Consider the following 14,239-nt stretch of genomic DNA (forward strand, 5'->3'; position numbering starts at 1 on the left):
AACAATTACAATTTGTTTGGATTTTAAAGGAAATGTTAGGTGAACTCTTCACTCCTGTAGAAACACCTGAAGCACCAAACAGGGGATTCTTTAAAGGCTTATTTGGAGGTGGTGCACAGTCTCTTGATAGAGAAGAACTATGTAAGTTGATTTATTTAATTTGGGTAATATATCTTAAAGCATAAACATTCAAGCCATATAATTTTTTTTACATGTATATATTCACCTTTTTCGTCTTTGTCACAACAATTAACATATTCATGTTTTAGCAATATACGTGAAATTATTTTCTGTTGCTCTAACCTAAACCAGGAACTATTTTACTCAGGGAACCAAAATCAGAATAGCTTCTGGTAGCTAAAATGAGTATTCACAACTTGATATGAATAATTTAGAAAGTATTCTTATTAAGTGTGATCTTCATTATTATTTAAATTCTATAATTGACTTTAATTGATGACCTTAATTTTGAAAAAGTTTTAACTTAAACATTTATTATCTTAGAAAATCTCCAGAACTATTCTTCTTACACTAGAAGGTTATTTAAATTAGCAAGATCTGGTTCATTTACTGCCTTCCACATAATTGGGAACAAATTAGAAATTGGTCCTTGAGTGAACTAATGAATCAATGAATTTTTTATCATATCTTTCAAGTAGTAGGAACTATTATCTATCCTCGAATTTCATTTCTTTTATTCTCTTTTTTTTTCCTAAAATATTTTAGAATTTTGCTTTTGTGTTTAATTAGAAAGTCTGTAAGATTAGATACCAGTAAATAGCAGTGCAGTGCAATTTTACATTTAAAAACTTACCAGATGAATGAGGATTAGTCCATTTTAAATTCATTTAAAAAAGAAAAGAGGAAGACTGTACTTCAAGTCATTTAGGATTGCTAATCTACCTAATAAAAGAGTAACATGCTAATTGACCGTACCTTTGCAACGCCCACCAGCCAATCAGGAGTGAATATGCAAATTAACCCGACAAAGATGGACGGTTAATTTGCATGCTCGGGCTCCGAGCGTCATGGCGACGACGCAGGCGTTCTGCACCACCCCAGCCACTCCGGGCCTCTGGGAAGTGAAAGACCAAAATAAATGGAAAGATACATCATGTTTATATAGTAGAAGATTCTACAGATATGACATCTGTTCTCCCAAAACTGATGTATGCATATATACATACATATATACGTGCATATATACATGCATATAAACATACATGTACATATATATGTATGTGTGTGTGTGTATATATATATTTATATATACACACACACATATATGCACACTTCCCCCCCCCCCAAAATAAAATTTTGTAAATTATTCTAAATTTTACATGGGAATTCAAAGGGTCTCACTACTTCTATTTAACATTGTACTAGAGACTTTAACCAGAACATTAGGCAAGAAAAAGAAATAAAAGGTATGAAGACTTGAGTGCAAGAAGTAAAACTATCTCTATTCACAAGTGACACATTCTTGCATATAGAAAATCGTCAGGAATACACACAAAAAAAAATTATATTCCCTGACTGGGAATCAAACCGGCAATTTTTCAATGCATGGGACTATGCCCAACCAACTGAGCCATAGTGGCCAGGTCTGGTTTATACTTCTTTTGCTAAATTATTCCTAAGTATTTTATCTTTTGATGCTATTAAAAATTGTTTTCTTAATTTAGTTTTTGGTTTGTTCACTGCTAGCATATACAAATGCAATTTATTATGCTGATCTGTATCCTGCAATCTTGCTAAACTTGTGTATCAATCCCCAGTAGGGGGAGTGCAGGAGATAGCTGATCAGTGATTCTCATCATTGATGTTTCTATCTCTCTCTACCTCTTCCTTCCTCTCTGAAATCAATAATAAATAAATATATATATATATATATATATATATATATATATGTGTGTGTGTATATATATATATATATATATATATATATATATATATATATATATAATAAAATAACAAAGTTGGACCCCAACCTCATACAATACACAAAAATTAACTCAAAATGGATCAAAGACCTCAATGTAAAGAGTTAAAACTATAAAATTCTTAGAAGAAAACGTAAGTATAAATCTTTGTAACCTTAGATTAGGTGATGATTTCTCAGATATGACACCTTAATCATAGCAACTGAAGAAAAAAATAGATAAATTGGATTTCATCAAAATTAAAAGCCTAAGAACACTATCAAGAAAGTAAAAAAACAACCCACAGAATGTGATAAAACATTTGCAAATCATATATCTGATGTATGTGATAAGAATCTACTATACAGAATATATAAGGAACTCTTACAACTCAACAATAAAAAGACAAACATGTAGCTTGTTTTTAAGTCTACAAAGGGTTTGAATAGATATTTTTCTAAAGAAAATATAGAGATGGCCAGTATACACATGAAAAGATGCTGAACTTCATTTGTCATTAGGGAAATTCAAACCAAAGCCACAATGAACTGCCACTTCACACTTACTAGGGTAGCTATAATAAAAAAGACATACAATAATGAATGTTCTTAAGAATGCAGAAAAGTTGAAACCCTCATACATTGCCAGTGAAAATGTAAAATGCTATAAACTCTGTAAAATTCTGGTAGTTCCTCAAAAAGTTAAAGTTATCATGTGGCCCAAAATTACGCTCCTAGATATATACCCAAGAGAATTGAAAACACATGTTCCCACAAAATCTTGTGGGAATGTTCATATCAGCATTATTTATAACAGCTGAAAACTATTCAAAATGCCCATCAACTGATGAGTAGATAACAAAAATGTCATCATTTTATACAATGGAATATTATTCCATCACTAGAGGCCCGATGCATGAAGATTCGTGCAAGAATAGGCCTTCCTTCCCTTGGCTTGTCGGCACCACCTTCACTCCGGCCTGGAGCCGCCTTTCCACCTTCCCATGCTGCCCAGAGGCCCCTAGCGGTTGGGACAGTGTGGAATGCCTGCGTAGTTGCCCCCGGCCGCTCGGTGCCTGCATATGCAAATTAACCCACCATCTTTGCTGGGTTAATTTGCATATTCACTCCTGATTGGCTGGTGGGCATTGCGAAGGTACGGTCAATTTGCATCTTTCTCTTTTATTAGTGTAGATTTAAAAGGATGAAGTACTGATAAATGCCATAGCATGTTTGAACCTTGACAGCATTTTTTTTCAGTGAAAGAAGCCAGACCTAAAAGACTACATATTGTATGAATCCATTCATATGAAGTATTCAGAATATGAAAATATGTAGAGAATTGATTACCAAGGGCTGAGAAGAGAGAAAAATGGAAATTGGTTGCTGATAAAGTTGGGGTGGTATTTTTTAGTTTTTTTTGTTTGTTTGTTTTTTGTAGTGATGAAAATACTCTAGAATAGATAGTGATGATGGTTTCAAAGCCTTCTGAATTAACTAAAAGGAGCAGTTTTTATGGTATGTGAATTATATTGCTAAAGAAAGAAATGTATGCTGAGGGAATAGGGATTATGACAGCAGATTTTAACAGAATTTTAGACTAGCAATAATCTAGGTAGTTAAAGACTGGCTAATGAAGGGAAACGAAGCAATGAATGCCTGAGATCTTTTGAAGGGAAAATTTGATCTATTTGGTAAGTGACAATATAAATGGAGAGGAAGAAAGGGATGTAATATATCTATAACTTTTGGAGCCTAAAATAGAATACTGAATAAATTCTTTATTTTTCTTTACTTCTAAGCCTTTAAGCATAGTATTTTAAGCAGGGAGTAAATAAACTAAATTAAATCTGTATATTTAAAAGTATGTATTTGAATTTAGATATCTTTAAATTAATTTATGTTCAGTTTTTTTCACACTTAAGAGTAATTTTCACTGTTACATAAATTGGTGTCAGCATACCCATTATTCATTTCAACAAAAAAATTACCAGTCCCTTCTTTGCACAAGTCCTGTTATGTATACAGTAAAATATTTAAATGTACATTTGTTTTTTGCATGTTTCACAAAAAATCTAAAAATTAAAACGATCATAATAAAAGAAAAACATCTACTAATTATGAAGTGAAATATATAAATATTTCCATTATATTGTCATTCAATCTAAAAATTGTTTTAGTGCTATCAGGTAGTAGGACTTTTAAAAAAAAATTAAATATGTTTTTATTGATTTCAGAGAGGAAGGGAGAGAGAGAGAGAGAGAGAGAGATCAAAACATCAGTGATGAGAGAGAATTATTGATAGGCTGCCTCTTGCACGCCCCCTACTAGGGATCAAGCCCACAACTTGGGCATGTGCCCCTGACTGAAATCGAACAGGACCCTTCAGTCCACAGGCTGATGCTCTATCCACTGAGCCAAACTGCTAGGGTTAGGATCTTATATTAGTAAAATTTTCATTTTTTTAGTTACTCTTTCATTTACCAATTTGTTCAGTTGGAGAATCGTCCTCAGGAAAGGCTTCGAGAAGTCTTGCACAACATATCCCTGGTCCTGGTGGCATTGAAGGTGTGAAAGGAGCAGCATCTGGAGTCGTTGGTGAATTAGCACGAGCCAGGTTGGCACTGGATGAAAGAGGGCAGAAACTGGGTGACCTAGAAGAAAGAACCACAGCTATGTTGTCCAGTGCAGATTCATTTTCTAAACATGCTCATGAGGTATGTCTAGCAAATATTTAAACAAACAAACAAAAAAACACCTCGGTAAAACAGGTATGAAAATTACTGTATTTTTATAGCTATCTTATATCTGCACATGAATTTTTGTGTATCCTCTGTACAATGGGAAATTCCTGATTTTTGCCACCAGAGGGAACTATTACAAGAATATGTCTCAGTAGCTTTTGGTCTTTTACTGAAGTTTATAAATCTGAGGAACCTGTAGACCTTTTCTCTGCAACTGTTTCTTAGGGAATGCAGTAACACAGCTAACTTTCCTAAATGCCTCATATTCTACTATCAATTTCTCCAAGAGAAGGAAATAATTTTCCTCTCTTGATTCTTTAGGTAGATCTAAATGACTAGTATTGGCAAGCACTTTTATTCAATAGACAATTCTAAATCCGTCTGTAGACCAATTCAGACAGAGAAGTAGTAAGATGCATTTTTGCAGCGAATTCATCTTGAAGAGCTAGGACATCATTGTAGAGTTTAGAAAGGGAATCTATAAAGTACGCTTCCTAGCTGGTCCTCTTACAAATAGGCTTTATTGGCCAGCATAGTACACTTTAAAAACTGAATATAGGCCTTTAGGTTCAATACACTATTTTCATTTTGACACACAAGTCTGCCATTCCTTGATGCTTTACACTGGGTTACTTCACGCATTCACTTCCTCACCTATATCTTGAGGACATTTTGAGTTTGTTGTCTGAAAAATCCATATTAAGGTTTTATGTTTGAATACCCAATCTGCCAGCAAGAGATCTGTAAATTTTTCAATCAAAAGTCATCTCTTTTTTACTCAAGAATGCTGTCACCTAGAATGCATAAAAGAGGTAACTTGATCTGGAAAAGATTTGTTCAGGGCTTCAAAGAGAATCAGAGGTCCTTTGTCAGTCCTTGTACTAGGCCAACACACCTCAGATATAGTCTAGCAGCCTTTGATCTAGGGCAAGAATTTTGTTGACATAACCGTGCACCTGACTGTGATCTCTAAAGCATATAACACTTAAGCCAATTTCAGAATATATCTACACTAAATATTTAGCAACAAGCTCAAACTGGTAGCTTTTCCTCCTGCCAAATATTCTTGAGTCATATTTTAGAGTCTAAGGAAGAAAATACATTGAGGTGGCTAAGATCATAGGTTCTTGAATCAGACTATGTGGGCTCAAACCCAGTTTCACCATTGTATTGTTTTGGGTAATCCCTTTAAGCTTCAGTTTCTTCATTTATAAAATGGGAGAATAGTATTGCCTGATGCATAGAGTTATTTTGAGAACCAGATGAAATCATATAAGGAAAGTGTATCATGCAGTGCTAGCTCAGGAAATTTTAGATGGCAGTAATGGTAGAATTTCTAACCTTTTGTTCCCAGGTTTGTTGGTTTTTAATATATTTTTATTGATTTCAGAGAGGAAGGGAGAGGGAGAGAGAGCTAAAAATATCAGTGATGAGAGAGAATCATTAATCAGCTGCCTCCTGTGTGCCCCACACTGGGGATAGAGTGTGCAACTCGGGCATGTGCCCTGATCAGGAATCAAACCATGACCTCCTAGTTCATAGGTCAACGCTCAACCATTGAGTCACACCAGCCAGGCCATTCCCAGGTTAAGCATTATTTCTAGTTAAAATTAGAGAACTGAAAATTAACTTAATTTGTATTAGCTTAGGTCACCAAAGAGAGCACTGAGCCAAAATTTTATGATGTCATGTGTCTAAGAAATGTGAGAGTCTTCTAGTCTGGTTTTTAATAGTTATGGACTTTTTTTTCTAAGTGAAACAGTTCTTATCGCTTTCATTGTAAGTTAATGTGAAGTAAATAATAATGACACTAGAGAATGTTTCAGAATGGTAAGTTTTGAAAAATATAGTAATCAGTTATAACTTACGAATGTTGTTGTTCTGGCATTTTTTAAACATGTTTTCTCCCATTTAGATGATGTTGAAATACAAAGATAAGAAGTGGTACCAGTTCTGACCACCAGAAATCCAACTAAGTTCAACTTCAGCCAAAAGGAAAGAGAATTTTCCTTTTTCATTTCATTGATTTTACTTTAGGAAAGTTAACATTAAAGGATGTTCATCACTGGATACTGTTCTTTCCTAGCACAATTATGCACTGTTTTACCTCAGTCACGTGGCTTTACTGAGGAGTGTCCACATGCTCAGTGTGGAGTGTATGGTCTGTGCCAGCTGTGAGATGACCGTTTGGGAACTTCGCAGGTCGCACGTTACAAAGGAGGAAACCAAGGGGGATGTTGAGGAGCCGTGGCAGGGACTATTCCTGGATCATTCCTGTATTAAACTGTCTTATGCCAAAAGATTTGTGCTGTTGCATCTGCCATCAGTGTTTGACCTCTGAGGGAGAGGCAATAAGTTAAAGCTCTGAAGCAGAAATGGTTATGTTTGGTCTCATTGACTGAATTATAAACAGCTGTCTTGGACTTTCCCTCCCTTAAACTGACTGGTCCTCAGTATCATTAGTGAGAAAGAAACAAACTGTGTATTACCAAATCTTTACACAGATAAGCTGAATGGCGGGCTTTAAATAATAAAGACGTACACATGGTTGACTTGTGTATAGGCCACTCTTGGATTCTTGTCACTGTATACTTGTGTTTAGTCCATATTTTGTCAAAAACAAAACAAGGTGATACATCACTTTTCATTGAAAAGAAAAGTGTAGAGCATGACTGAACTGCTCATCATCCTGGGAGTTTCCATGTAGTGGCTACGCAGTGTGGAAAGTGAGAAAAACCTCCATTGTGGTGAGGAGAATACTTCAGTGTCCTTTGTCCTCATTCTCATTAATTCAACTAAAGGTGGATTTGACCAAAAGAGTTACTGGTTAAATTTGTAAAAACGTTGAAATTGGCTAAGTTTTTAATTTTGCTTGAATTTTTATAAAATGTTTAATCAAATGTACCTTTGCATTATTTAATTAAAATTGCTTAAAAAACGTTTCATTATTTCAATAAAGTGCTCAGCTCCCTTTTTTAAATGCCCCTGATTTGCTAATAGTTCCAGTACACTCAGGTGATGAGCCAATTAAATCTTAGTGCACATGCTGTCGCATGGAAAACTACAAGCATCTGTTGTCAATAATTATCTATAAGAGTCTAGTCTGATGACGTACGAAATATTTTCTGTAGACGTATACTATACATCTGTACATGTCCTTTCAAGGTTTTAAAAAGCCCAAGGAAAGGAAAATATGTGCATTTTCGTAACTAAATTATATCTGTATTGGAATGTAATGCCAATGAGACCATCAGTGGACAGCAAATGATGGGTTCCTAAAATAGCATTGCAGACAAAAAGGAGACAACTCGGTAGACCTTGGAAGTAAGTAATCTCATAACGCTGGCATCTGAGATTATTATTGATTGTTACTAAAGCAATGAAGGAAAAGCAAAATAGAAGCATTACACTTAATGAAATTTAAATATTTTTTCTATAAAAATTTGTTTAAAACCAGTTTCTTTTTTCATCGAGATAATCAGAGCACAAATTGATAGCAAACATGCTGGCTGTTTTTCTGTTCCATGTGATCATTAAAGGTAAGGTGGAACACCTTAATTTCATGCAGTCTGTCAGGCATCGTTTCCTCTTTATGCTTTTCATTCATAAAGCCTTTTGTTTACATTTTTATAATGTGCACTACGGGATACAGAAGTTTACATTAAAATTTACTTTAAATATCATTAGAGAGGGACTAAATATATGTGATAGAGATAATTGACCAAGCCAAAAGAAATGTTTTAAAGATATAGTACTTTTCACAAGTTTTTGAATTTGTAGAAAGTATCTATTGATAACATATTTCTGTTTTGTTAATGTCAGCTGTATGATGAACATTCAGCCGTTTACAAATTGTTTAATTTTTATTGTACATTATCTAATAAACCCATTGTTCCATATGTCACAGGAAGTAGTAGGCCCTTTTTTAAAGGTATAGTTACAGATTTTTGAAGTTGAGAAGCACTAAATAAAGTAATATAATGGTTGATTACCCATTCATGTGGAAGGGCATATTAACTCTATTTAATTTGCTGTATTGTGTTAATTGTATATCCACTTCATTTTTACTGTTGTATATAAAATGAACCAATCTTGTAATTATTTTCGAATAGAGAAGTAGATACATTTACCTGAGATGGATTTTATAAGAAAATTTTAAACCAATATTTTGGTTTACTTTATTTCATTTTTAAATTTACAAATTATGCACAGCACACTAGAAACTTAGGATTAGAAAGCTTGAAGTATTTTTGAAAATAGGAAATAAGCTTCTCGAAGTTATACTTGAGTCAGTCTGTAGATAGGAGACAGTCTGCAGGAATAACTAACCCAGGGAATTTATTGTAATTTGAGAGATAACATCTCTATTTTTTTCTTTTTAAATGCAGAAATAGTCACCAGCAAGCCAAGAATTCAGGAAAACAAACCAAAAAAAAAGTCAAAGTAGAAAATGTTAGAAAAATGAAAGATTGCGTGTGCTTCCTTCATATCCTCAAACATTATTCTTTGTTGCATTTGTCCTTGACTCTAGTCATTGAAGTATTCATTGATTAGCAGTTTGTGAATAGGAAGTGGTTTCCCTATATGTACCACATATCTAGTTCATTTCACTCTTCAGACTAAAATCTATATGTATTTGCTTAGAAAGTTATTTGAAATCTTATATTCTGACAAATTCTGTGTATTATAGCCATTTGAAGTTTTGCATCAGCTTAATCCCTTTGGTTTGCATTTCAATTGTACAGAGTGTTTCCAAAAATGGTTATAGATATAAAACTGAGCTATTGCTAACTTAATTTGATTTTTATATGGATGTGAAAAAATGCTGCTACTTGTCTATGTTATGTTTAGTATATTACAGTTTAAGTACAGTACTTTAAAGAAAAGTGTTTCTTTTGCTTAGAACTTAATTGTAGGTACCTCTGAAGTTATTTCATTAGATATGTGAGTGTTTTTAAACAAGTCTGAAAGTGTTACATACTTTTAGGTTATAGGGGGCAGTGGGAAGACAGCTGAGGAAAGGAAAAATATGTGGAAAACACCATGGAGTTTAAAGTCCACCCTGAGTTTTATATCCCACATACGTTTTGCTTAAGGCATTTTCTCATATGACATTAGAAAAGCTATATCCAAAGGTAACTTTTTTGTGTCAAAGATTTATTTTACATTTTAACTTTTGGGATTTTGTTTATTTTATTTCTTTCAAAATAAAGAGCACTGAACTTAAAACTTGAATTTTTCTGCACCTTTTTAGGTAATGAAAACTTTTTATCATTTAATCCACATTCTCAGTTCAAATCAAGTGATACATATGTATAAAAACATACCAAAATCATGAGTATGCTGCTAACTGCACCTTAAACAATTAAACTGATCATAGTTTTAAAACCTTTAATAGGTTTTATACAGTTTTCAAGAATAAAAAGTAAAATCATTTGCTATGTGTTTCAGTGTTCTAGGTTTAAAATTACTGCAACACTTTCAGATTTGTTTTAAGATCATCCAGTAACATGTTATATTTATACATACTGCTAGAGAATATACTTTTAGTTTTAAAATGGAATTTTTATAAATGTACTCTTTAATTTTAAAAATGGTGAACTTGTTAAGTTTAAGTCAAAGTACTTAAAAAGTATGTATATTTTCCATACAAAAAGTTATGTTTCACGCTTATAATAAGAAATACTGGTATCTCATATCGAGATACAATTAATTTTAAAGAATCATACATCATTCAAAAGTCTTCACTCATGACAGGAAAGAGATTATTTCTTTGTAAAACCCTCTATTGAGCATTTTCAAATATTAACTTTATTTTGGAGAAAATGCCCACAACAATCTTTGCAAGATCTTTCTCAATAGCTGCAGCTTGCTAAGTTGGATGCCTACCTTAACTATTGTTTTAAAATATATATATATTTAAAATAGTTTTCCAGATATTTTCTTCTACCTTTTTTAAAAATAAATTTCCAAAAATGAAAACAGAGTTTATGTATTTTTGTCAATGAAGGTTTTTATTTTGTAGTTTATAGAATTTGTTGATCAATATTCCTAGAATTTTTAATCTGTATTTAGTTTGAAAAAGAGCACTCCTCTATCTTCAGTGTCCTCCCTTTTTTCCTTTCCCCTTTTAAAGTCTCTGTTCTCTTGGATTGATATTTATGCCCATCTTTTTTTCTCATTTAAAAATGAATGTGAAGATACTGTTTACAGCTTTTGTTAATTATATTGTAATTACACAGTTTCATCACTCTGATCAATTTCTTATAAAGTACTATGGGGCTTATTTTTCCTGTGAATATAAATGATCTTAGGACTGTAACAAGTTTGAAAGGTTCTGTGGGCAAAAATAGTTGTGACAACAACAAAAATTAAAGGGGAAACTTTAGCTTCCCTTTCTCAGCTGAATTAAATGGGTTTTAATAACTCCCCAGTTATCAGGGTTATCGTGTTGCTTTCTTTGGTTATTAATAGTCTTATTTGGTCTTATTGGGCACAATTCATTTACAAATTGAGTACAGTACTTTAGGGCTACATTTAACTGCTCTTTTATTACACTCTTTACGTCAGAAAAACCATGAATATCAGTTTTGCCAGTATTTCGCAATGAGGCTCATAGTTTAAACTAAAATTTTATAGTGTGAGATGTAAATAAATCAGTATTTATTGTAGGTTATTTTGCTCAGGCATTTAAAATGGATATAGGCTAATGGCAATGGAATCCTATTTATTTGCGAGTTTTTGTTTTTTTTTAATACTTTCGCTATGTGTTTTGTGTTGTTTAAACTTTGGTTCAACTTAAGACAATGTAAGGAGTTGACAACAGACTGATATCAATAGGAAGCAATGCAAAGAGGGTAATTCATGTTTTTTATTATTATTATTATTTTTTTTGTAAATAAAAGTACCGTGACACTTTAGGTGTGACCTCAGCTTTATGTGGTAGTTAGAACCAGAAAAACATTTTGCTTTCTAGTTAAATTGTTGGTTCGTTGTAAATGAATGCATCACCAGAAATTATTAAAAAGAGCAAGATGAAGTTTTTCTCTCATTCAGGGGCCAGCATGCTTGTGTGGCGCTCTAGCTTGTGTCGACTGTAAACTGTACATGCAGGTAGTGTTCAGTTGCTGCACTTTCTTTTTCTTTTTTTTTATATCTTGCTCAGTCCAGTAACTATCTCAGAGGTGATTGCTGGAATATGCATTTGAAATACGATTAAAAAACAACCCATCTCTGTGTACTATTTCACTTGAAAAAAGTCAAAAAAGCACTACTGCAAACACTAAATGTGTGTTAAACTTTGTAGTTATTTTGCATTCCTGTACTTTACAGACTGTCATCACAGCAAAAGGTTTAAAATTAGGTAATGGGATATTTTTGTAAATAAATACCATTAAACTGGTATTTTAAAAATGTATTATAAATAAATGTTTCTGGAAAATGTTCATATATATGTATATGAATGTCTCTTTATGCTGAAGGGCTCTGATTGGGCAAAATAAAATACTCTCATCTCTCCTGAAACTAAATAAGCCCTTTTTTTCTGGAAAATTTGTTTTAATTTTTTTCTCTGAATTGTGGAATTAATCCATTAATTTGACCTAAGCAAAGGGAACATCAAGTTAATAAAGTAATTCGATTAAAACGAGCTGCATTTTTCTTAATTATCTGGACTTCTTGGTAAAAGTCACCTGCCCCTGCATTGGCTGGGGACACAGTAGGGGATGAGGGTCAAGGAGGCAGGCGCTGCTGTAGAAGACACTTGCTGGCCTGTAGTGTGTACTGGTAACCCCTGGGCATCTTCGGGGATGCAGATTCGGATTCAGGGCATGTGGGGTCTGGCTCTGGATTCCTAGTAAGCTCGCAGATAATCCAGATTCTGCTGGTCCGTGGGACATACTGGTACTTGGAGTAGCAAGGCTTTTGCTGTTAATAAGTATCAGTGTCCAACAACTTGTATCAAAAATGAACATTGCATTACTGGATCTAAAATAATAAAACTTAAAGCAGATTTTCATTTTTTTGTCATTGTTTTCATTGCATTTCAGAATAAAGAATATGGTAATTCTCTTATGAAAGGTTTATTTAGTTTTGAAGTCTATATACTATTTCTGCCCACATGGTGGCAGTCATGTCCCACATTGTCTGAGCACCCTTAAGAAGGGAAAACTTAAGGTCTTGCAAAGGTTCATTTTCGTAATGGATAAAGCCTTAGGTATGAAGCACACAGTGGTTAGTATATTGGAAAGTTTACTCCCTCTGATAACCAAACTCAGTGAGGGACTATTGGCTAATGGTTAGGCAAGTGTGTTTGCCTTCTATTGTAAGTGGGCATCGTATGCAGCTTCTTTTAAATGCCAAGCACATTGGCCCGAGTTGCAAGGCCAGTATTCTGTCTTTAAGTTTAGTGCTAGCCATGCTGGTGGCCTTCCCAAGGCACTCACCTCTGTTTGCCTGTAGCTTATGTTTAAAACGAGGATCTAAATATTGGCCTTACCTACTTCACAGTACTAGTAGGGTTAGAATAAACCTCTGGAAATGGTTAGAAAACAGGATTAGCACACAAACACAAGGCTGTGTGATCTTAAAAATGCTGGTCCCTTAGAGACTGGGTCGGAAATCGAACAGGGAAGAACAAGTAACAGGTCTTGTATCAGGATCAGCAAATCGAGGAGTTTTAAAACTGCTGTAATCAGGATAAAAAAATTGGTATATTGTCTTTAGTAAAGTAATTAATGGAGATCAATGAACTTAAATGTGTTTGAATTTAACAAGCATCTTTGGTTTCAAGTGAATTTTATCTCTGATGTGTTACTTCGGGAGCCAACTCAGGATGCATTTATTGCCAACTATCATCAAGATATAAGATCTTATTAAAATTAATATGTAGTTACCTTTCAAAACAGAACAATCAGAATCCCAGTGCCTGCCAATTATTTTTAAGTAAATACATTCAAATTTATAAACGTTAATGTTTTCTCTCTGGTGAATAGAGTAAATACTTTTTGCTGTTTGGTCATAGTGTAGTTAACATATTTTTCACAAATCATATATTGTATAAGTAAATATTGTCTGAACTTAGAAATCAAACTCATAACACCAAACACTTCTCATAGATCCTTTGCTTTTGAATTTTTAATCACTGCATAGTCTCTGAAGACTTGAAGATGCCCAAACCTTCAGTATGCTCTCTCCCCTCTCTTCCCTTAGACTCTGGTTCCCAGATAGCCATTAAGAAGGAATGACCTAAGGTAAGATGCTGTCCTGTGTCCACTGGGTTGCTGGACACTTGGGGAGCTCTCTCAGGCCCCTGGCATCTCTGCTGTCATGCCATCACAGTGTGGGAAACTCCTCTGAACGCCGAAGGAAAGGGGAGTCTCACTTCTCCCTCCTCTCGGCCCCCACACTTCAGTGAGTTCCATCAGTCCTCCACCCTCCTTGGAGCTGATTTCTGCAGGTGTCAGGCTCAGAGCCGGTCATCTGTTTCCACCCCAGCCTGTAAGAGTTTCATCCCGTGTGTGCAGAGAGGAGATCATTCTATATGCTTTCTGTTTAGGCCTGAACCTCAGCTCTT

At 34.0% G+C, this 14,239-nt stretch overlaps 1 protein-coding gene across 8 annotated transcripts in view; it reads left to right on the top strand.

Annotated features, from left to right (window-relative positions):
• The window catches only part of STXBP5 (syntaxin binding protein 5), a 152,665-nt gene extending 143,582 nt beyond the window's left edge, over positions 1-9,083 (top strand). For all 8 annotated transcript variants that reach the window (XM_080666219.1, XM_080666214.1, XM_080666215.1 and 5 more), the window contains 3 exons: positions 30-141; positions 4,418-4,638; positions 6,581-9,083. In XM_080666219.1, the coding sequence (XP_080522345.1) occupies positions 30-141; positions 4,418-4,638; positions 6,581-6,622 (375 nt within the window). In that variant the 3' untranslated portion in view covers positions 6,623-9,083. The remainder of the gene's footprint in view (positions 1-29; positions 142-4,417; positions 4,639-6,580) is intronic.
• The last annotated feature ends 5,156 nt before the right edge of the window (positions 9,084-14,239 follow it).

Source organism: Plecotus auritus (assembly GCF_963455305.1).
Source record: "Plecotus auritus genome assembly, chromosome: 4".
Taxonomy (NCBI): domain Eukaryota; kingdom Metazoa; phylum Chordata; class Mammalia; order Chiroptera; family Vespertilionidae; genus Plecotus; species Plecotus auritus.